The following is a 21170-nucleotide window of genomic DNA, read 5'->3' as shown; positions in this document are numbered from 1 at the left end:
CCTCCGGGGTTGTCGTTCACCGCTGAGCATCTTGTCTTTCTGCCGTGCTGCTCTGAAAAAGTAATAGGTCATCAATAAATGAATGGCAGTCCTCGTTTGTGTCTGATGTCAGCTGATGACCAGGCGGTTGGATGTGCATACTGATAACAAATGACTGCGCCCTTCGTTGACCCTCCTGGCGGCAGAGGATGCCTGGCTGTGCGACACAAATCCACTGAATAATCATTATGCCAGGCCACCGCGGGGATTTAATAAACTAGCAAATTGACTGTGCTCCAATCAGGTCACAGCGTGCGCGCTCGTATCTCGTCTAAACCCTCTGTGACGGCTCAATGATGATGCAGGACGCTGCGTGGGGGATGTTGGGCACAGCGCTTAGTGTTTCAACCGCGGCGTACAGCCACTGAAGCTGGGATACGCAACACCACAAACCAAAGGGAAATTTTACGATTTAATATCGACTATTTTCTCAGACATCTTTTGATTGCATTAACTTATACTTAGTAAAACATGTATGCAGCAGCTGGTTCCTGGAAGGCTGTGTATAAATAGTGGAAAGGCAAAAGCAGCTTCCTGTCGTGTTTTAATGAACACTGACGCCAATTGTTTGAGGCATCTAAGAAAGAGGCCAATTATCTGACAGTGTTAAACCTATTTGTGTATTCGGTGGTTGCGTTGGGTGTTAATTCAGCCTTTTCTTCGAGTTGAAATATCTCGTCGTTCTGCTCAAAGCAAACCGCATCGCAGATTGTAACTGACGCAGTGAAGCGCCGCTCTCTCTCTAATATTCACGGGTCAGTGCGACGGCGTGTGCGATGTGAGCGCAGAGAGTGTAATGCAAGGCTGTATGTGCTGCAGTTCACTGATTTTGTCCTTCTTCCGTCACAGTTTTGGAGTTCAACACTCTCTGAGACGTGGTGCAGTGCAACCTCGGTCATGTGCGGCCAATTCGCGTCGCTAGCATGTTTAGAAGCAACCTTCTCTTTAACATGTTGAATTGAGGTTGAATATTGATAGATATTTTAAATAAGAATGCTTATAGAGTCTTGTAGATGGCTTGGTTTTCAAAGGAAACTAAATCCATGGGCACATAGTCAATGGAATCCAATGGAATTACACACTGACAAGTAGTCAAAGGGATCATGCATTTCCTGTAAAGGGCGGTGCGTCTCTTCATAACGTTGCAGCTTTCAGCGGCATCCGCTCTGAGGGATGTTGGGTTTTAGTTCTTTCTCTGCTCACCGTACCCGTCCGCCGATCCCTTGAGGAGTTTTGCAAAGGGCAATCTAAGAGTGAGCGGGCTGCTATTAGAAAGCCAATAATTGGATGTAGTTCATGGGTTGCTGCACAGACTGATCGGTGGCTTGTCAAAACTTATTGGTGTTCATACAGGTTGAAACGTCCAACCTCAACAGATTCACGTCCTCAAAGAAAACAACACCAAACTTTTATTGTACAATATTGAATCTGTTTTCATAAAAAGTTTTGAATATGAAGTCACGCTCACGATCCTGCAGTATTTACTGTTTTTTATGAATTTTTTATTATGTTATATTTCTTCAAATAACTGCGGCTGGAAAAACACACGAGCTGCGATGTTTGGGTCTGGTGCTTTTCGCTTCACTGACCCCACGGAGAGAAATCCTCTTTTCTCGGCTCCGCCATGCGGTGGTCCGGGTTCGGGCTCCGCTGCAGGGAATAAGAGTCCTGTCTCAAGGGCGCTTTTCCTATTTTCCTGTTTCCTTTTGCTTTGCTTTTCATTTCGGTGAAGATTACCTCAGAGTTTCATCTGTCGACCTAAGGATTATGAACTACTGCTCTATGCGATAGCCCGATGAATACCTGTATGAACACTGTGTGTACACACACAGAGGTCTCACCCCCCCCAGCTGTTGTGTGGCACTGCATTACGGTGCAGACGTTTCTTTTTTAGTGTCAAAGCCTGCATAAAACATAGAGCAGGGCGCTCTGTGCAGGCTGACTTCTTTCCGCAGGAGCCTGAGTTTGAATCTCTCTCATCCCCTTTGTGTCTATCGCAAGCTGGTAGTTTAATAGGGGTTTTGAGGCAAAAAGCCACAAATATAATTTATAAATTATTTCAATGTCACAACATCTTCCATGAAACCATAATGAACTTTCAAAGATCCAGCAAAAGGCAAATGTGTTGAAATGATGTCAGAATTAGCACTGTGTTATTATTATTAGCACTGAATCTTCTGTTTTAGTTTAAGCTCACTCACCTCACCACTAACTCATTTGATTCAATTGGACCAATTAAGATGACAAAGCCTCTTTTCCAACTAAGAAATGATGAGGTTTTACCGTACCCACATATTTCTCTTTTTATTAAGTAATTTCATTTAAATGTACTTGCATTTATATGATATCATTACAGTCTGTCTGGGTTGAAAATACTATATAAATATATTAAGAATGCAATCCCGTATCAATGGGGATTTCCCTGAGGGTTGACGGCAGTGAAAGATTCTCAATGAGATCCGGATTGTGACGAGAGCTTAAACTCAGAATCTGTTCTGGTACACGTTGATCACAGCTTGTGATTATTTAAACTTCTGCGTGTTTTTCTGCAGGTTTCATGGGACACAATGGCCACCCGAGTCCATGCGAACACAAGTACTGTGGCTTGGGGCGTCACTGCGTGGCCGACCACGAGACCGGTCAAGGGGAGTGCAGGTGCTTGGATTACTGCAAGCCGCACTACAAACCCGTGTGCGGTTCAGACGGGAAGCTGTACCAAAACCATTGTGAGCTCCACCGAGCCTCCTGCCTCAGAGGGCAGAAGATTACCATCATGCACAGCGAGGAGTGCTTCTATAAAGGTAAGAGCACATGTGACCTTTCTCTAATGCTACGTGTGGCCCGCTGGATGCTGTACCGCGTCTGCCACCGGGCCCTTTGCGATGCATCTCAGGTTCCCGTCGAGACCTCGTACTGTGACAGGCATTTGTTACACCCACAGTATAGATATTTGAAGCTAGATTCCACACAATTTTGTTTGTTGGCTGAAAAAAAAATGTTCTGCTTGGAGAACTTATCCACTCGAAGGTGAGTTGTTTTTAGTGCGATGAAGGAAAACTAAGCAACACACTGTAAAGGAAGACAAGTTGCACCCAAACTCATGTAGTTTTACTGCAGGAACCCCCTCCATGGGACACAAACGCTTATCCCTGGGCAGTGCTAGTCTCATGCACAACCCGTCCTGTGTCTGAATCTAGGTTATGTACGACCTAAAGGGAAATTCATTCTCTTCAACTTAGACGAAGCGGAATAACTGAAACATCTGTGGGCCAATGGACAGTCTGGGAAATCGCCATCAATCAAATGTTGGCTGCCGGGCCAGTTGATTCCATCAGCCTCTTTGGCAGTTAACCAGGCGGAGCCCATTTTCAGCTACTTGGTTACTAAGATACTGCAAGTGTCCATTTTGGCTTGTAGACTTAAAAGGTTCTTACCCTAGATCTAAATAGCGTATTGAAAAAATGTCACTCTAATGAAGATAAAACAATAACTTCACCAACAAACAGCAGCAATAATTGACTGGATTTTGCAGGAACACCCACCGGCTCTACTAGTATACATTTATATATATATATACACATGTTCACATGTTCCATGTTATACACATCCTTTCAAATCAGATAATCATCATTTAATCATCGTTAATGTTTCGATATCAGCTGGTGTAACAATGTTTTTAGTAAGAGGAGATCCTATTTTTAAAAGATAAAATAAATCCTTTGAAAATGCATGTGGGAGTTTTATACAGAGACAAACTCAGCATGTAAATTGTGTGGTTATCTCTATTCTCTGTAGATGCATATATTACTGCAAATGTAGATACATTGCAATTTGTAAATACATAAAGTATACAGATCAGATGACTCAATCTGAAACTAGATAGTGAAGCTCAAAAGCTCCGTTTGCAGGAGGGAGCAGGTGGCAGCGTTCATATTTCCCCAGAGAAGGTTGACTGCTTCCTACCATTGATTGTATAAACACACCAATTATTTTTAGTCTCTGGATACAGGGCCACTCTCCCTTTTGTAAAGCAAGAACGGGTGTTGTCGCAAACTACTCTCAGACAGCATATTCATAATATTCACCAGCGATTGATTCGACAGGTTTTCCCAGCTCACTTTGAAAAGTAACCCAACTTACCTGCGAACCACTTTGGCTTCACACCGCGTTGCTGATGAAACCTCCTCGTGTTTCTACCTCAGTGAGGGTTTCAGGTGCGACATCCCGGGACTGTGACAATCTGCCACCGCTGAATTGTTCAATCTAGCGATGAATAAAAGCTCACAGCGAGAAAGGGAAATAAGTGCAAAACACATTCAAATCGCCTTGAGAGAGCGGCGCCGTGGTCGTGGCGTGCGCTTACAGCAGCCGGAGGTGAAACCGTGTGGATGAGCCACTGATAACAATCTAGAGCATCTGTTTCATCCCAATCACAGAAAAAGGTTCAGATCAGTGATACCGCCCCGGAGTCAGCCGCGATCAGACTGTTTCATGCATCCTGTCGGACCCGCTTCATCGACCGATCGGCATCTATCTGCATGCAGAGTGGGATACTTGACCGATGTCAGTCGATCAATATCAGATCAACAGCAGCCGGAGGAAGCTCTTTTTTTTCTCTCCTCGTCATCTCACCACCCCATCTCGCTCGGCCCAGACCTTCTTTCTTTTTCACGGTGACGGATGTAAAATCAATTTCTCGTTGGATGAGAGAGGACACAGGGCACCATTAGTAATCTCTGCCAAAGGCATTGTTTTCTTCTCTACACTTTTAAATGTAAAAATAAATCTAATCGGAAATTACCGAACGTTGTTTGCCGTTTTAAATCTTTACACCGGAAAACCCAGGGATCGCATGAATATTACACGGCCTGAGGGGATTTGTTCTTTGTCTCAAAGGGAACAAAAGGAACCGTGGAAATCAGAGGAAATAGATGATCGGGTAAACAGGATTGATCTCACGACAGAATCTAGATGTGATTATGATTCGGGGGTTATTAGTGAGTGGAACGGAATTTGCCCTCGATGGCATGTCAGATGTGTCACTTCAGATGCATTCTCGCTATTGTAGCATACAAATGAGTATCCCGTAGTTCAATATTAGTTATTATCATGATGGTGGAAGGTTCCACTGAAACCTGGCAGAAGGTCGCGCCATGAGGTCCAGAAGCGATGATCACAGTCGAACCACTCGGCTGAGCCAGGGGAGGAAGTGTTGTTCTGTTCGCAACAAAGGAGCAACCGCCATGAAACTTTATGCAGACAGTAACTGTCCAGAGAGGACGGGGCCGAGGAGTCTTACCACAAGTGTCCTCATAGTTCTGTTTTGTCATAAAATGCTATTTTTGCTATCACTCGGTCCAACATTTTAATGCACAAGGGGAAAATATTAGCATTTGAAGGTGAAAGTGCCTTATTGCTCGATTTCTGTTTCAAGTAACCAGGTTTTGTAGTTGTAGTCCTGATTCCTGATCCTGATTCCTGATTCCTGATATGACCATATATCTGTTGGCCGTTTATTTCTTTCCAACATTACACCTTCCTATAGCACTGTTAAATCCCGTCTAGGCTGTGTTCAAAGCTCATATGAGAATTGCACCAAACCTCCCTTCCTTTAATTGAATATGCAGTGAGGAGAAAACACTCCCTGCAGACAGTAGAACGAGTAATAAGTAAACTTGTTTAAAATACAGCACACGAGTTTCAGTTGGTGTGGAATGCATCATATTTGCACCTAAAAACAGGTGCAACAATCTTAATAAACAGATCCCCTAGTTGTTGATTGGCTGAATTTACGGCACGGAAAGCTTGTCATTACAGCCGCATACAGTCTTTCCTTGTTCAGTATATTACACCGGTTGTAATCTTTAACCATAGGCTGTTAAATTTGGTACACGGTGCAATAAACTGTCAATGGCAAATGGATGATATACTGGTTCCACTAATACGCCCCTTGCTGTTCGATGCTAATAAAACAGGGGATGTATTTCCATCATTTATCAGCTGCCTTCACACCAAATTCCGTGGACAAATAATCAGTGCACACCGAATTTAAAATACAGATGTGCAGGCCACCTTATTTTAGACCCATATGTGTTCCATATATCTAAAATGCTCCACAGGACAACTGCTGATTAAACACTATACCCCATCCAATGGAAATACATAGAAAACAAATGTTTGTTATATTCCAAAGTACAAGATTGGTGTGTTTGCAGTGGATGTGTGGATTTCTTAGGTATGCTATTCCTACTGATCTCACACACATCCAACATTCTATTTTGAAAGTAGAAATAGGGCTGCAGGACATTCTCATTTTGAAGTGCTATTAGTTCATTCTAGACAAAATTGTACCATTATCTCCTACATTGAAATGTCTCAATGGGACCAAATATCACACAAGTCCAGAGTATCACAAAAGCTCTGAAAAGATTCTGCTTTGTATTATTGTGATAGACAGACAATTAGTCCCCCGGGCACCTCAAACCTGGAACCGGCAGAGATGATTGCTTTTGGACTGACATCCCTCTGCAAAGAAGCTGAACCACTGCTGGTTCTGGCACCAGCTGGATGGCTGTATGTTGGAAAAGAAGAGGCTTTGTCAGCCAAATCTTCTCTCTGCTTCATACCATCTTTGGAGGACAGGATAACAATGACAGCCATGTGTGGACTGGAGCTTCTCATTAGCACTGGGGAGAGCATGTGACCCACCATTTTCCCCCTCGCACTGCATGGTAACTTAACCGGGATCGGATCTGATTGAAAATTAACTGGTGCACAAAAGCCTGTCCAATCTGCGGAGGGAAATGTGTGCACGTAGGCGAGCAATCTCTGCAATTGCCACGAGCAGAGACAATCAGGGCTGCTAAGGTTGCGGCACATAAAGCAAGTGGTTTCGGCGCTTTCAGCGCATCCAATTACCTGGAAGATCATACATTTAGAAAACCTTCAGACATTTGGCTCCAAATAAATCTTCTGTTCCGAGGCTTCACGATTTTTTTATTTACTACTTACCGTGTGGTGCCACTGCATCATTTACTTTAATATTGCATCACGGTGTCGGGAAGCACGGCCGGACGTTTTAGATGGGATGTGATTCAATAGTCAGATGAGCAAACGGTGTCTCTCGATGAAGTAAAACCACCTGCAGACCGTAAGTAGTTGCATAGAACTTTGATTTGGTAACAAATCCAAAATACAGTAAGACGTCTCTCAAGAGAAGCAAACACACACTCAATCACCAGTCATGCAGCCTTTGAGATTTCAACTGCTAAATTGCTAAAATGTAAAATATGTAAACTAAGCACTTTTCCTTTAACAGGATGTAGTGTCGAACTTAACACACCCGACATGATTATACAGTACATCCTTTTAATCACAGTGATAGTTTTAATCATCAAGGGGTTGCTGAGTTTTCAAGTACTGTCAAAATGTGATTGATGAGTATTAACTAACTTTCATAATTACAACGCTATTGTAACAGCTCGGCTTTCTGTAGTGTCATAACAATTCCACCTGCATGCTGGCAGCTCGTGTATCCTAGAGTCACAGCTTCTTTGAATGGCGTCATTTCCCAAATCTGTCTTTAGAATCTCAGAAAAAGAGTGAATAAAGCCATTACTGCTTCCCGTCTAATTTGCGTACATAAATCTGCGTTGCCGTGTTCAGACACTTCACTATAGTTGCTACTTAAAAATAGTGCGAATACACTGAGTATATCGGCTCTTACATTAGAGCTATATACAGTGGAGGAGATAAATATTTGAACTTGCAAAGGTAGCTTTATTCCAACAGTGATACATGAATATAACAAAAATAATATGTATAAATGTAAAATATAAATCAAATCAAAATATGTAATATAAAAGTCTTACATTCATTTGCATTTCATTGAAGGAAATTATTATTTGATCCCTAATCCAACCAACAAGACTCCCACAAAGCGTAGATTAGTCCTCTCGCTTTAAGAAAGAGCCGTCTCAGGACGGCAGGGATACGGTTGTAGACCTGCACGAGCACAGAGAGAAACACAAAAGAAGCACAAAATTACCACCCAAGATCTCACCTCGTGTGGTGTCATTGATCATGAGAAAGGTGAGACATCGGGCCAGAAGCACACGGAAGACCTTGTTAATGATGTCAAGACTGTTGGGACCACAGTCCCCAAGAAAAACATTGCTAACACAAAACGCCGCAATGGATTAAAATCCTGCGGCGCTCGGCAGGTGCCCGCGCTCGAGAAGGCACATGTACAGACCCGTCTGCAGTGTGCCAATGAACACCTGAGTGAATCAGAGACGCCTAAGGGAGGAGGCGATGATGAAAATCGAGCTCTTTGTTATCAGCTCGACAATAAGACCTCTGTGCTTCACATCTGCTTCTCCAATGAGTCACGTTTTGTTGGGGAATCGAATGCTTATTTCCCACAAACTAATGCAAATCAAGGTTAATTTCTTTGTCAGTGGGAACACTTTCAAAACCAGCAACGTCCCTTACCTTCCATCTAAGTCACAGTCTCAGGATCAGGTCATTTTTATCCAGTCTACTTTAACTGACCTTGCTTGGATGATAAAAGAGGAGTGAACTGCATTTTCTTCTGCATTTAAGAGAAAAATATCATTTTTGGTATTTGACAAACAAAGTCAAACAACTTATAAGTGTTTTTTTGTTCCTGTACTATTGTTTTGTAGCCACTGTGCAACGCGGTTACATCGTACAACAAACCAGGCCCATATATGCCACACAGCAACACAGAACATCCAATCCAATCCAATCCAATTTATTTATAAAGCACGGTTAAAATGAACACAAAGGTTCCCAAAGATAGGTATTAATGAGCCATTCGCAGTTTCACTGTACAGGCCGTGTGTACTTAGACTTGCATGGCTTAACATCCAGGCTGTGTCTATAAAAGCAGAGCTTTTTGAACTTCAGTGCTTTTGTTGCTGGCTGCCTCTCTGGCGTCTCGGCGGAGAACACTCTTTGTGGACGACTCCCCCCGGATCTGCCTAGAAAAACACGCTCTTCCTCCAGAGACCCTCTGCATTAGCAATGCGTCTCTGTCTTTCCCCCCCGGAAAGCCTCGTGTGCGCTCTTGCTTTCTTTTTAATGACTCTCCGGTGACCTCTCTGCGAGACCTGGCGTTGTCATTGACACCGGCGCCAAAGAACAAGCTCACCATTAAAATCTAGAGCCGTCAGATCATTAAGTCTGCAAGGGCGCCCAAACCATTGGTAGCGGTCGCCTGCGAAGTCCCTGTCCTTGATCCGCTTTGTTGATTTGCTCCGGAATGAAATTTCGATCGATTTTTCTGAGACCAACGCAAAACACGTCTTGGAGATTAACTTCAAAGTATTTTTCAAACACCTTATTACGAGTTGAGGAAATGCAGTCTCAAGGCTGTGGCAACTGGCTAAATGTTCAACGTTCAATTCAGCAGTGCTCAGGGCGCAGCAGATTAATGTTCGAGTTCAATCTACCCAGATTATGTGCTCATCTGCTGGGTATCAGATCAGTTGATGCAGGATCAGGTTGTTTTTTTCGCAACTAAGAAGAGCGACATACACACCGACACCCACACACACACATTCATGCACACAGGGGCACTACAGAGCCTGTGAAAAATATAAATTGGCACCAAGTCATGCCTTATGTTGGCACATGTATGTGAGTGTTCTGTGAAAGTGGATGTGTCAGCCTTTAACGTTTTGAGGACAGGACATGTGCAGGACCAATTTTCGATTATTCCTGAAGAAATTGTTATTTTTACTTCCTTATGTTTTGAGTTACTGTTGCTGTTGTTTTGTATAATTTTACTGTAGTATTATTTCCCTAAATTGTGGCTGCAATTTGTCTTCAGCTCACCGGCGTCCAAATGTAAATCCAGGGGACGACTATCGGCTGAGTGGAGAGCCGGGTCCTCTTTCAATCAACGGATGGGTTCCATCCTCGGCTCCACTAGTACCCGCGTCGACGTGTCCTTGACCCAAAATGACTCGGGTAGCTGTGATCACGGTGTGTGGGTTGTACGTGGCACCGTGTGTGGTAGCTCCTGTCATCGGTGTGTCAATGGGTGAGTGATGCGGCGTTGAATCGCATCGAAGGGTCGGACGATCGGCAAAGCGCCAAACCAGTACAGTCCATTTACCCATCAGGCTTTGACATTGACACCAAATAGAAGCGTATGACCAAACGACGGCACAAAGGTTTTTCACCTGAGCGATGAACTTGATCAGAGAGCAATATTTCCATAAAGGATCCTCGGCATGCATCATTGGGCCTGTAAGAGAATGTTGACATGACGATAGACAAAGGCAAGTCAAAGTTCTTCTCTGACCAAGACTAATTCTCAACCACACCTGGAAAGGTGATCTGGAGCAGTGACACACTTTGTCACATTGTCATTTGAGTAAAAGAACACATCCTTTCATTACAATGGAACTAAGGCATACGGCACCACTGGCTTATTGTAGCTGGAAGGAGACCGATGAAGTAGAAACACAGCGGAGAGCTCTGACACAGCTGTAGGGAGTAGCACACGCCAATTTGTCGATAACTGATGTGGTCAGGGAAATTTCAGAGCACAATGGTCTCATCACTCTTTTTGTCTCGGCTCGCAGGAACCGCTCGTCTATTAGAACCGCCTGGAAGGATGCGCTGGGGAAGGAAAGTGATTGACCAATAACGTGGATTGGATTAGGAGGAGAAATGGAAAATGTGATGAGGGTGAAACGTTATGTCATGGCGAATCAAAACTCCACACCTGTTCACATTTGAAAATCGGCAGCCTCGTTGTTTTTCGAGACACTCAACGTCTGATTCAGACTTACCTTCTGACAAGACATTTCCAACTCTGAAACGCATTCAGGTGTATTCGACTCACTCGTGTTATTGATGAAGAGGCATGATGACGGAGACCTGCACCACATAGTATGTGTTGTACGTACCGTACTGCACTAGAGAGGGAAACGTCCCCGCAGACGGAGAGGACGGGTAATCTATACTGAAGGATGCGGCCTGGAGGACAGTTGTCTAATTTTAAATGGTTTATTTATTCACAGTCCCAATAACTGTCATTGTGACAAAACCCTGAAGGATGTGGTAGGTCATTGGTTAGGAATCGGTCGACTGTAGGTTTATATGTTACATTACATTCTTTTGTGTTACGTACAACCTCGCCTGCTGTAGTCTGAACATTCTCCCGGGGTTTGTCAAAGTCTAATACTTTCATCCCGGCCGCCGATGTTGTCTGTGGATAAAAAGATACAAGAAATAATATGTAATTTTCAGATCCAACACATGTAGTATAAGAATGCGTGCATGCCCCTGAACAAATACAATTAGAGAAGGGATTTGGAGGGGATAACAGTTCTCCAAATACCTCGTTGTTATTCCAAACCGTTCTACGTGGCACCTCCTCCTTCTTCTCCTTCCTCATCCTCCCTTTTGTAAAAGAACATCAAACATCAACTAGAGATGCACCGGTAATTATACTGGATATCGATGGTTGACTCAAACTTCTCAAACTCAAACTCAGAATATTTAAATCTCGGTTTTTATTGTATTGTGATGTGTTTTAGAAGGTCAGGAAAGATGTTTGACTGCACGGTGATGAAGACAAATACAGGACGCAGGACATTAGTGATGTCACTCGACTGGCTTCACGGCGAGGGATTCCTCTGATGGGATTTTATTCTAATCTCGCTCAAATGCCTTTTTTCTTGATCTTTAGTTTTCATTTCGTTTGTTGCAGATGGAGAATATTCGTAGAATCGTAGAAGTGTTCGATGGCAGATAACGCCTCCATAAATTGCTGGTGCAAGACCACATTAGCACATTGACACATACTTTGTCCAAAGCAGTCAGAGATTTACGTTTATGCTTGCTTACAGAAAATAAAAAGCGGTGCTTTATATTTTAAACATATGAGGAGGGGCTGCACAGGCTGTGGAATATTGCACACTGCGGAAGAATTGCATTGCATACAGTTATCATTATACTGTCTTGATTACATTTTGTTCCCCCATCTCTCCGTATCTTTCTATAAATAAATATGTAACAAAGTGTTTATTCTTAGCAAAGGAGGAACCCTTCAGGGGTGCTCGTAAAAATATATTGAATTCATTCAGTGGATTCAGTAATATTTTGACGCTTTCTCTGTAGTACAAAGTCAGTACACCTGAGGCTTGGTTTTACCCTATTTATGAAAACAATTAGCACCAGCTGCTTTGCACTGTGCTGAAAAAAAGATGATTTGCTTTATTGTATGTGAGGCAAAGAGCAGACGTTTGTCTTATTTCAGTCATGATTTGAAGAGGATGTTACATGTGTAAAGATTGTGAAGCCCTCTGAGGCTAATTTGTCATTTGGTGTTATACAAAATCAATTAAGTTGAATTAAATTGAGTTTAGAGGTCTTCATTACAAGGTCTCGGAATAATTGAGTGAAAAAAAAATAGCTTCTCTTCCTGAACATACAGGATAGACTTAATTAACAAAAGACAATCTAATCTAATATCCATTACCACCATTTTAAAGCACTAAGAACCAAACAAAATACCACACAAGCTTTACAAATATACAACTCAAGAGTGTGAAAGAGTTCCAAGCTAACAAGGGACATCCGTGTCAGGCAGAACTATCAAATAAACAGTCACATGGATATTGAAAAGATATTGACAATAGACAATAAACACGTTTGTTTCCGTGGACTAATTGACTGAATTAGCAGCATCGATACGGTGAATGTAAAAAAACAACGAGAACCAAAACCGCAAGAAAAATGTTACACATTGTCGTTGTGCTGCATTGATTTGAAAGACAACAAGCTCAGCTTTGATACTAAGACATGAACATGAAAGAAATGTTTGAAGAAAATATGTGAAGAGAACCTGAATATATATATATGTTATTCTTTCACACTCATGTCACTTTCAGAGATATATTGGTTAAAACCAATTTCTAGTGCAACTTTTTGTTGACTTGACACAGAAAACTCCTAAACCAGTGAAAGGTTTGCACACTTCTAGACGAGGGAGTGGTGTCTTTGATCGGTGGGTTTATTAATAGCTGCTGCTCGGCTTCAAAGCGTCCTCTACTCATGTTCATTATGTGCCTTAAATTACCAATTATTCCATCAGAGGCGCGTGCACACGACCGGGCCACACATCCCAAATAATCCTGTGACAAATTAGCCAATTAAACATCTTTGATGTTCCTCCCTCCCGTTGTGCGGGTCAGGTGTTTGAAACTGCACAATCATTGTGTTGATGTTCACAAGATGCCTTTGTGGAAAAGATGAGAGCAATTACAACCATAGTTAAAAAAAGATTAAACTGAAAAAAAGCTCTAAACATTCAAAGCTCAGTCAGGTATTCAGGTAAATATTTATTTTTACAGCTACAAAGAGACACGTCTTGCAGCACTTTCTCCTCGAGCAGTTGGGGGTCGAATGTTTTAATGGAGGACCTTGAAATGGGCTCTGACTTCTCCAACTCACTTTCTTTTTCCAATTGTTCAGCATGCATTCGTAACCAGTTAATACTTACCCTTCATTTTGTTCATTTTCAGTTAATGGGCTCAAAAAACATTTTTACAGTCTGCATAAAATTACATTTGTTGCATCAATTGTTTTATATCATACCATTGCTTTTTAGGATGCCTGCTCAATTGTCTTTTGAAGTAAAAGAAAAAATAGCCGTATTCCCCCTTTCCTGTGAAAAGTGTCCATTTCATTGCTCTCAGCCTTCTTCCTTCCTATTTCGTTTCCACCTTCTCCATCCTGGACATCAAACCTTTGAACAATTTGCTGAGATGAATGTAACACTAGCTGCCAACATTGCTCAAAGCGCTGTGTTTTATGAGTAAGTACACAGCGATGGAGAGGAGAGGAGAGCGTGCGTTGAAGGAGGGTTGACTGGGTTGCGGCGCTGTGGGCGTTTTCTAATATCAAAGTGTTGACTTCATTCTATGTATAGCACAAACCATCTCACCCAGCGACGGACACAACGTGTGATTTTTAGGACAGTGGGCAATGGCTCTCTTATTAAGGAAGAAAAGGGCAAAATTGAAGGAAGAAATGTCTCTGTAATGTAAGTTGAAGGTCATGTTTTTAATTGGCCTGAGGAAAGAAGTCTCCTCTTAAAAATGAGCAGCATAATATAATAAAAAATTCATCTTCTGTGCTTACAAAGACATTCTCTGGAACATCTGAGTAACTCAGCTCGATGGTTCGTTTTCATTCTTCAAGCCGGAACAACAACTCGCGCCTCTTTTGTGGCGCCCACGTTGTTTCGACATTACAAAGTGAAGCTCGTAAACACATGAATGTCTAAAAGACGACTTCCCAACGCTGGAAAAGGGACCCTGCGAGGAGCACCTGAATGCACCGTTGCTTTCTCCGAATGGCGAGTGACTTTCTAGTTTTATTATGAATTTCTTTACAGCGTTGCTTTGTTTGTGTCCAGCAGAGATGTGCAGGTCTGTGCTTTCTGCCTTTCCAAAAGTGTTACGTCGGCCTGCTGGTGGCAAACGTTAACTGGCAGCTCGCTGTCCGATGTCGAGTCCTGTGGCTTGTTTGAAGACAGTTTTTTCTTTCAAAAATCCCCCAAAGAAAGATTACAAAACAAGTTGTCCAGTTTTATCTTTTCTATAACTATAAATTATTCTGTGAAAATGATCAACTACATTTTTGGTTATAAAGCAGTAAAAGGCTGACATAGTTCAACAGAATGCATCATTGATCAAACTTCTAAAATTCCTCTGATGTAGAAAATCGCTCCGTCTCTCCGGATTGTGAAACGGCTCCAGGTAAGTGTTGAGTGCACACAGTGCAATGCACATAGCGCCTCCTCTTTGATTTAAGCCGAGGGACTTTTTCCTCTGATTGCTTCTTTCAGTTTAAATTTGAGTCCTTCAAAAGCTGAAGTGACTGAGCTGGCTGCCAATATGGCAGATTACTCCATACATCAGAAAAAACATTCCAATTCCTGACAAAACCATCAGTAAGAAAAATGTCCTGGACACAGAAGAAATGCTTTACAAACCAGCTGACAAGGACTTGTTTACTCTCCCCTGCTGATGTTCACAGGGATCAAAATGCGCTTCAACAAATAACCAAGATTGATGAAAATTGTTAATACAAAAAAAAAAAAAGATATGTGTGGGTGTTGAAATAGCAGCAGATGAATATTGTGACAAAACAGTCTTTTTTCCATCGATGTTTGCGAAGCTGAAGCCTTTCTGGCTCCATCAGTAAAGGCCATAGAGGACGTCATAGGCCGGGCTGCAGATCTATAGGAATTCCACAGGTACCCAAAGAGCCAAATGGCTGATAATAGAGTCCTTTAACCCAATGCTGACCCCGCCGTGGGGTGAAAAGCAGGACTCTGGAGGGATTGTGATAATGCTCTTTACTGCCGGTCAGCAAAAATCTGCTTTCTAAAGGAGAAAGTGGATGTGGAGTTGTGTCTGTCCACTTCTTACCACTGGAAAGTTTCTCGTGCTGCTTTAGAACCAACTTATCGCGGACTGTTTACTGTACAAACATTTCTCGGGCTGAGCTTCTCTACTTGGCTGGTCCAAGTAAACGCATTGAAATGCAAACATGCACACTGGGTGGAATGTAAATGTCGTGGCCTGTTACGATCAGGAGGACAGCTGGCCAGTACAGTCCAAGAGCTGGTAGAACTACGACGTCACACCCTTTTCATTTACCTTCCTGTTCCCTCTGAGGTTCTTCCAATCAACGTATGCCCCATCTCCAAGCATATCTGTCTTAAAAACAATATTTCCCAGTCGCTCGGAGTTCAGACCTTCAGCAGTGCGTCGACTCGATATCACCCCCCAGGTGTGTTCATCCCCCGCGTCTCCGTCCTCCATCAAAACAAACAAGACCTGCCAATGAAGGAGTGAGGAGCTGTAATCAACTCCGCTGGGATCAGATCTAAGAATATCTCAGTCCAGAAGGGCTGGGAGGTACCAACCGGTTTCACCCTGTCACACCTTTTTATTGTATGACAGGATCTTTATGAAGTATTTTTCAACGTCCCCCAGCATGCTGTTTGCTGTGAATTTGTAAATCTGGCATTTATTTAGCTTTCAATTCCATTAAAAAGGAACATTATCCATTAGATCACATCACATTAAGCATGGATGGGATCCGACAGAGATAGTTAAGCCCTCTAAAGTGGAAGTGTTCCAGTTTGAGGGTGCTGTAGTGTTTTGGAGCAGAAGGCCCGGGGGCTTAACTTCTTTTAGAGGGAGATCTTTGAGGCTCCAGAACACCTCTGGAGGCTTCTGTCAGAGCTCAGTGAAGAAGACGAGGGTGGGAGGGTAAATTGGACGGGTGGGAAGAGGTTGGAGGAAAAGCTCCTGGATGATAATGATCCCCTCCAAGGTGAGACGGGAGGCAGGTGATACATCAAAGACGAAGACATGAGGAGCAGCAGCAGTCGCCCAGCAGGATGGGAGGCAGAGAACTACATCTGCATCCGAGGAGGAAACGACAGAACGAAGGGAATCTGTCCTGAGCCGTTACCAAATACCTAAACAAAGTAAAGCTACTCGAGAAAACCGTTTTCCAGAGATTGTGAAAAATGCTTTTTCAGTTTAATACATGTGAATTAACGTAAGTGACTTAATAACTGGTGAGAATGTGGTTTGCAGAAATACACTCACGGCCACCCAAACCACTACTGTACAAAAAGAAGACCAGCTACAGCACATAGGCACACATTCGTAAAAGGAAGCTACATCTCCATGACAACGGAGTATCTCTCCAAATGCGGTTTGAGCAGCTTCTCAACGCTCATCATTTACTGTGAACCTCACGTTTCGTACGTTTGACTCCGACGGCCAGTCGGAGACAAAAAGTTTTCTTCTGAACTTTGGAATAATATCGGAAGTCGGTTATCTCTGCCCCAGGTTCTTTATTTCTTGCATTCTCATCACGCTGGGAGGAGCGGCTGCGAGGAGTTTGCTGCCCCCGATATCCGTTCCAGATTCAGTCAGGTGCCGCCGCAGTGACACCTCTAGTTGCTCTTAAAGATTGCAATCGCTGACCTCTGGTTCGGGTGACCCCGGTTGTCGCGCTTTGCCGCCTCGATGTACTGTGAGCCGTGGCAGTGTCCGGGGGCCCGGAGACGGAAGGGCTGGTGAGGTGGTTTGGAGGGGAGGGGGAGCTCTGCGGAGCAAAGATGGGACAGTTTCGGCAGAGTGGACTCCGGTTATTCCGCTGAGCCAGCTTCTCTTTATATAAATAAAACAGTGGTGCTTTTAAAGGGGCAGGCGGAGGAGGATTCGCCTCGGTGAACGACGGACACGATGGATGAGGTTTGCCTTTTTTTATCTGTGACTTTTCAACCCCTTCTCACTCCCAGCGCTGCAGGCCCATCTATAAGCGCTGTGCCTTTTAGATCGAACTCAATGGCTTCTTCTTGCTGTAATAATTATTAAAAGGTGTTGGATCTCTGCCCTCTTCAAATGGACCCTGGATGCTGCAGTTTTTATATTCTCTATTCTGGCCCTTTCTCTAATGGTTTGCAGGGATTCAATCAGCTAAAGGTGAAGCCTTTTTGCAATTTACAGCCTGATGACTGACAATTGGGAGAATCACCTTTTTGTTGTAGCTCAGTACAAGGACGTTTCTGTTGCATTACATTATTTTTTCAAATAATTTAATTTCAACAGAATCAAGCAGCTTGTGTAAAGACAGAAGCAACTCACCAGCTGTCTACAAAGAACTCTGCATTGAGTTTATTAGCAGTTCTGCACTTAAAGCAAGTGAAATGTGAAGCTTGTTTTTCGCGAAACGGTTGATACTGTATTTGTTGTCAGTGAATTGCAGATGCAACGTGCCCACGTAGGCACTGTGTCATTCCAATTAAAGGACCACCTGTTACCCCTCCTATTATCCGTGGTTTAAAAATACCACGCAGATGGACAAATCTAATTTCAAGCTTTCAGCGAAATGGTTGTAGTGCTGCTTGCACCGGCCTTGGTTTTCACTCTGTATCAGTGGCACTCATACGAGCACTTCGCTCAGTTCACCTTTGTAGAACAAACAAATAAAAGGAAATGTAGAAAATCCAGTTTTATTCCACACATTGCTTTTTTTTTTTACTCAGAATGCCTCAATTTAGAGTATAACACAGACTCGCGCCCTCATTCAAGAAGTGATCTCGTCGACTCGAGAGGACGCGCAGTGCCGGAGACGTCGGGTACTTCTCTCTAACTCAAGAACCGGCCGCAGTCCACATGGAACATTACCATGTACAAGAAAAACAGCGATGCCTTCAAGGACTTCTTTTATATCTGCTACAAAGGTCCGCCCCATTTGAACATTGCTTTTAGACATAGAAAACTAAAAGATGGAGACACTTTGATGACTGGAAATGTTGCAGCACCCTTAATGTACCAAGACGGATTTTACACGATTTTAAACAAATGTAGCTTTAAACTGCAAACTGAGCTTTGCCTGCTGCTCCTATGTTGCCTCCTCATTGGATGCACCGCAAATGAGTCCCCCTCACTCTGACATGCATTTCCATCCAGGAGGGGGACTTGACCTCCACATTATGAGAACAGTTCAAGGCAATTAATAAGAGGCAATGGCTGAGCTCGGTGGATCTTGGCCAGTCGCCTGCCGCATATGGGGCCCGCGTGACCGGCGGCGTTTGTCACGAGCAAGGTCATGGAGCAGCTGAAGCGACACGACCACTCTCGTGTCCTCCGTGTGCTGTTACCAAACGGTGTTAAAAGAATAATACCACCTGCCGTTAAATCACACTACATTCTGACTAAAAGGCCCGTTGTCAGATTAACAGCCACTATGAAACGATACTGTGAGAGTGATGGTGAAATATTGAGTGTCTAAACTGCTGCGAGTGGATTAAAAAAGGTTTTCGTGGCCTGACTCCGACTTTTGTCACATCAGCTGCTTCCGTCTGAACCTTTGGTTCCTTCCTGAACGATGTTGACTGAAGCGGCGGTATGATTAAGTGTTGCGGTGGGGGTCTTACAGTTGGTGCCCACAACACGGTTACCTCTCCTTTAACAGTGTTTATTCAGCTTGTAATGGGATGTTGCCTAGAAGGGCCGTTCTGCCATTACTATGTGTGAGAATATTTCAGAAGAATGGAATAAAGTGTCCATGATAGCACAGGCTGGAAGATGCATTTGCTCCTATTGGTCATTTAGCTAATTTGAAGCACTAAATGTGTTTTGAATTTGAAATTTGTGCGCCTCTACGTGATTGAATGAAGCCAACCTGCCGACTTTGGCGCCACGAGCAAAACGTCAAAGTCAAATCCAAGCCATGGTTCTACCTGCAAAAATGATTCATGCCCCAAACCAACAGATTTGTATTATTATCTATTGATATGTGCATACATGCTTAATAATGACATGCCTGCTGTGGTTTACCGCTGTAGGGGACAGGTTTGCAGAACTTTGTAGGCTGCCGTTATCTTTCTCCAAAAGTCATTTGTGTGGCTGAGACAACCAAAGGCCCAATAATCCCACCTGTCCATCTGGATCTGCTTTAAACAATACAACAGAATCCATCATGTAATGCTGACTCTTCCCTGCGTAGACACGTACGCTCTGGATACTCTTGGATGGGGAGACTTCAACAACAGCTGAAAGAAAAGCTGCAAATGTTCTTGCGTACACGTGTGTGTGTGTGTGTGCACAGTTGCACGCTTTGACGCCGCTGACCTTCGTGTCCCCTGGTTACGCCAGCAGCCATTTATCTTTTATTCATTCTGCCATTTGTGACCAAGGCAGCTTCTGCGGCGCTGACGCTTGTCAAAACCGAGCCGGTCCCCCGACGTGCGGCGAGCCGCCGCCTGAGCGCGCCGCATCTGCTGATGCAGTTTCCTTTAGACACAACACACACACACACACACACACACACACACACAGAGGGAAGTCAGTGAGAGGGAGGATCCACATTGTAGACATTAAAAACGACATGATTTGTTACTGTGCCACCTTTGTGAGTAAAAAGGCAGAAGCCGATAAATGTTGATGGATCTTTTATTATTCTCCCATCTGTAAAAATATAATTGTAACATTATTTACATAACAGTCCATTCGACTGATTATAATGATTCTGTGAGCTTCTTACTTTGCATGAACACTCTAGGAAAATATCCCCGAATCCTCCAGCTGCAGACTTAGAAACTCACACTTTTTTCACTCATAATACTAAATATTTCAATGCCAGCCAAACGAGGTTTGACAATATACTTTAGAGGAAATAAGCTCGATGGTCTCAGCGGAAGCCCGTTGATTTCACCCACGGAGCGTCTGGAGAGCTCCTCTCAGCATCTTCTGTCCCCTCGTTGAAATGCTCGCTGATTGGAGAAAACGAGAAGAGAAGCGAGACCCAACGCACTCGCTGATGACGTTTGTCTTCTGGTTGATTTTGATTCTGCTTAACTAGTCATCGGCTCTCCGCCCAGCACCCGGTTCCCCCGGAGAGGAGACGCCATCAATGGTCTTCGTAAGTCCTCCCCCTCCCTGACCGTTTCCAACAAAGACATCATGCCAAAACCATTATTTCACATCTGTCACCTTCCCCACCCTCTAAAAGTTTGAAAAGCACCACCTGGGAAGAACAAAGTCTTTCTCGCGGGGTTGCTCGGCATCCCGTAAAATAACTGTTACCCGAGGAGGAGCACTTCCAGATCTAACAATGAGAAGTCGGTGTGACGCGTGTCAGCCCGTAGTTTGAGTCGTTATTTTGCTTTCGCCTCGACTCTACTCCGCAGAAGCTTTCATGTAGTCGCCTCTTTTGATGGTGGATTGTAAATACAGCGCCGGCGTGCTTTCTGGAGCTGTCAGGGTTAGCTCGTGTTTCGGGCTGCTGCTCCCTTAGTTCGAGGCGGTGGATTTCTGCACGGCTGACATTGTTTGTTCTGCCCTCGGGGGAAAAATAAGGCTCAGCGTTTGTTATTGTGATTCAAACAATCACGGACATGCTCAGATTCGCTTTTTGCGAATCCGCTCATTGTTTTCTTCATGCAAATTGTTGTTTTCCCAGGTAGTAATTGCCTGACATTCCCCAAGTTCAATGCTTTTAATCAAGCTTTTTTCAGCAGCGGGGAGTGATTTAGGGTCTTTATTTAATAG

At 43.5% G+C, this 21170-nt stretch overlaps 1 protein-coding gene across 1 annotated transcript in view; it reads left to right on the top strand.

Annotated features, from left to right (window-relative positions):
- Positions 1-21170, top strand: part of fstl5 (follistatin-like 5) — a 107844-nt gene that overhangs the window by 31160 nt on the left and 55514 nt on the right. The window contains exon 4 of the mRNA XM_040174002.2: positions 2592-2840. Within this exon, the coding sequence (XP_040029936.2) occupies positions 2592-2840 (249 nt within the window). The remainder of the gene's footprint in view (positions 1-2591; positions 2841-21170) is intronic.

This window comes from Gasterosteus aculeatus, chromosome 4 (assembly GCF_964276395.1).
Source record: "Gasterosteus aculeatus chromosome 4, fGasAcu3.hap1.1, whole genome shotgun sequence".
Taxonomy (NCBI): Eukaryota; Metazoa; Chordata; class Actinopteri; order Perciformes; family Gasterosteidae; genus Gasterosteus; species Gasterosteus aculeatus.
This window is presented reverse-complemented; position numbering and strand designations above follow the sequence as displayed.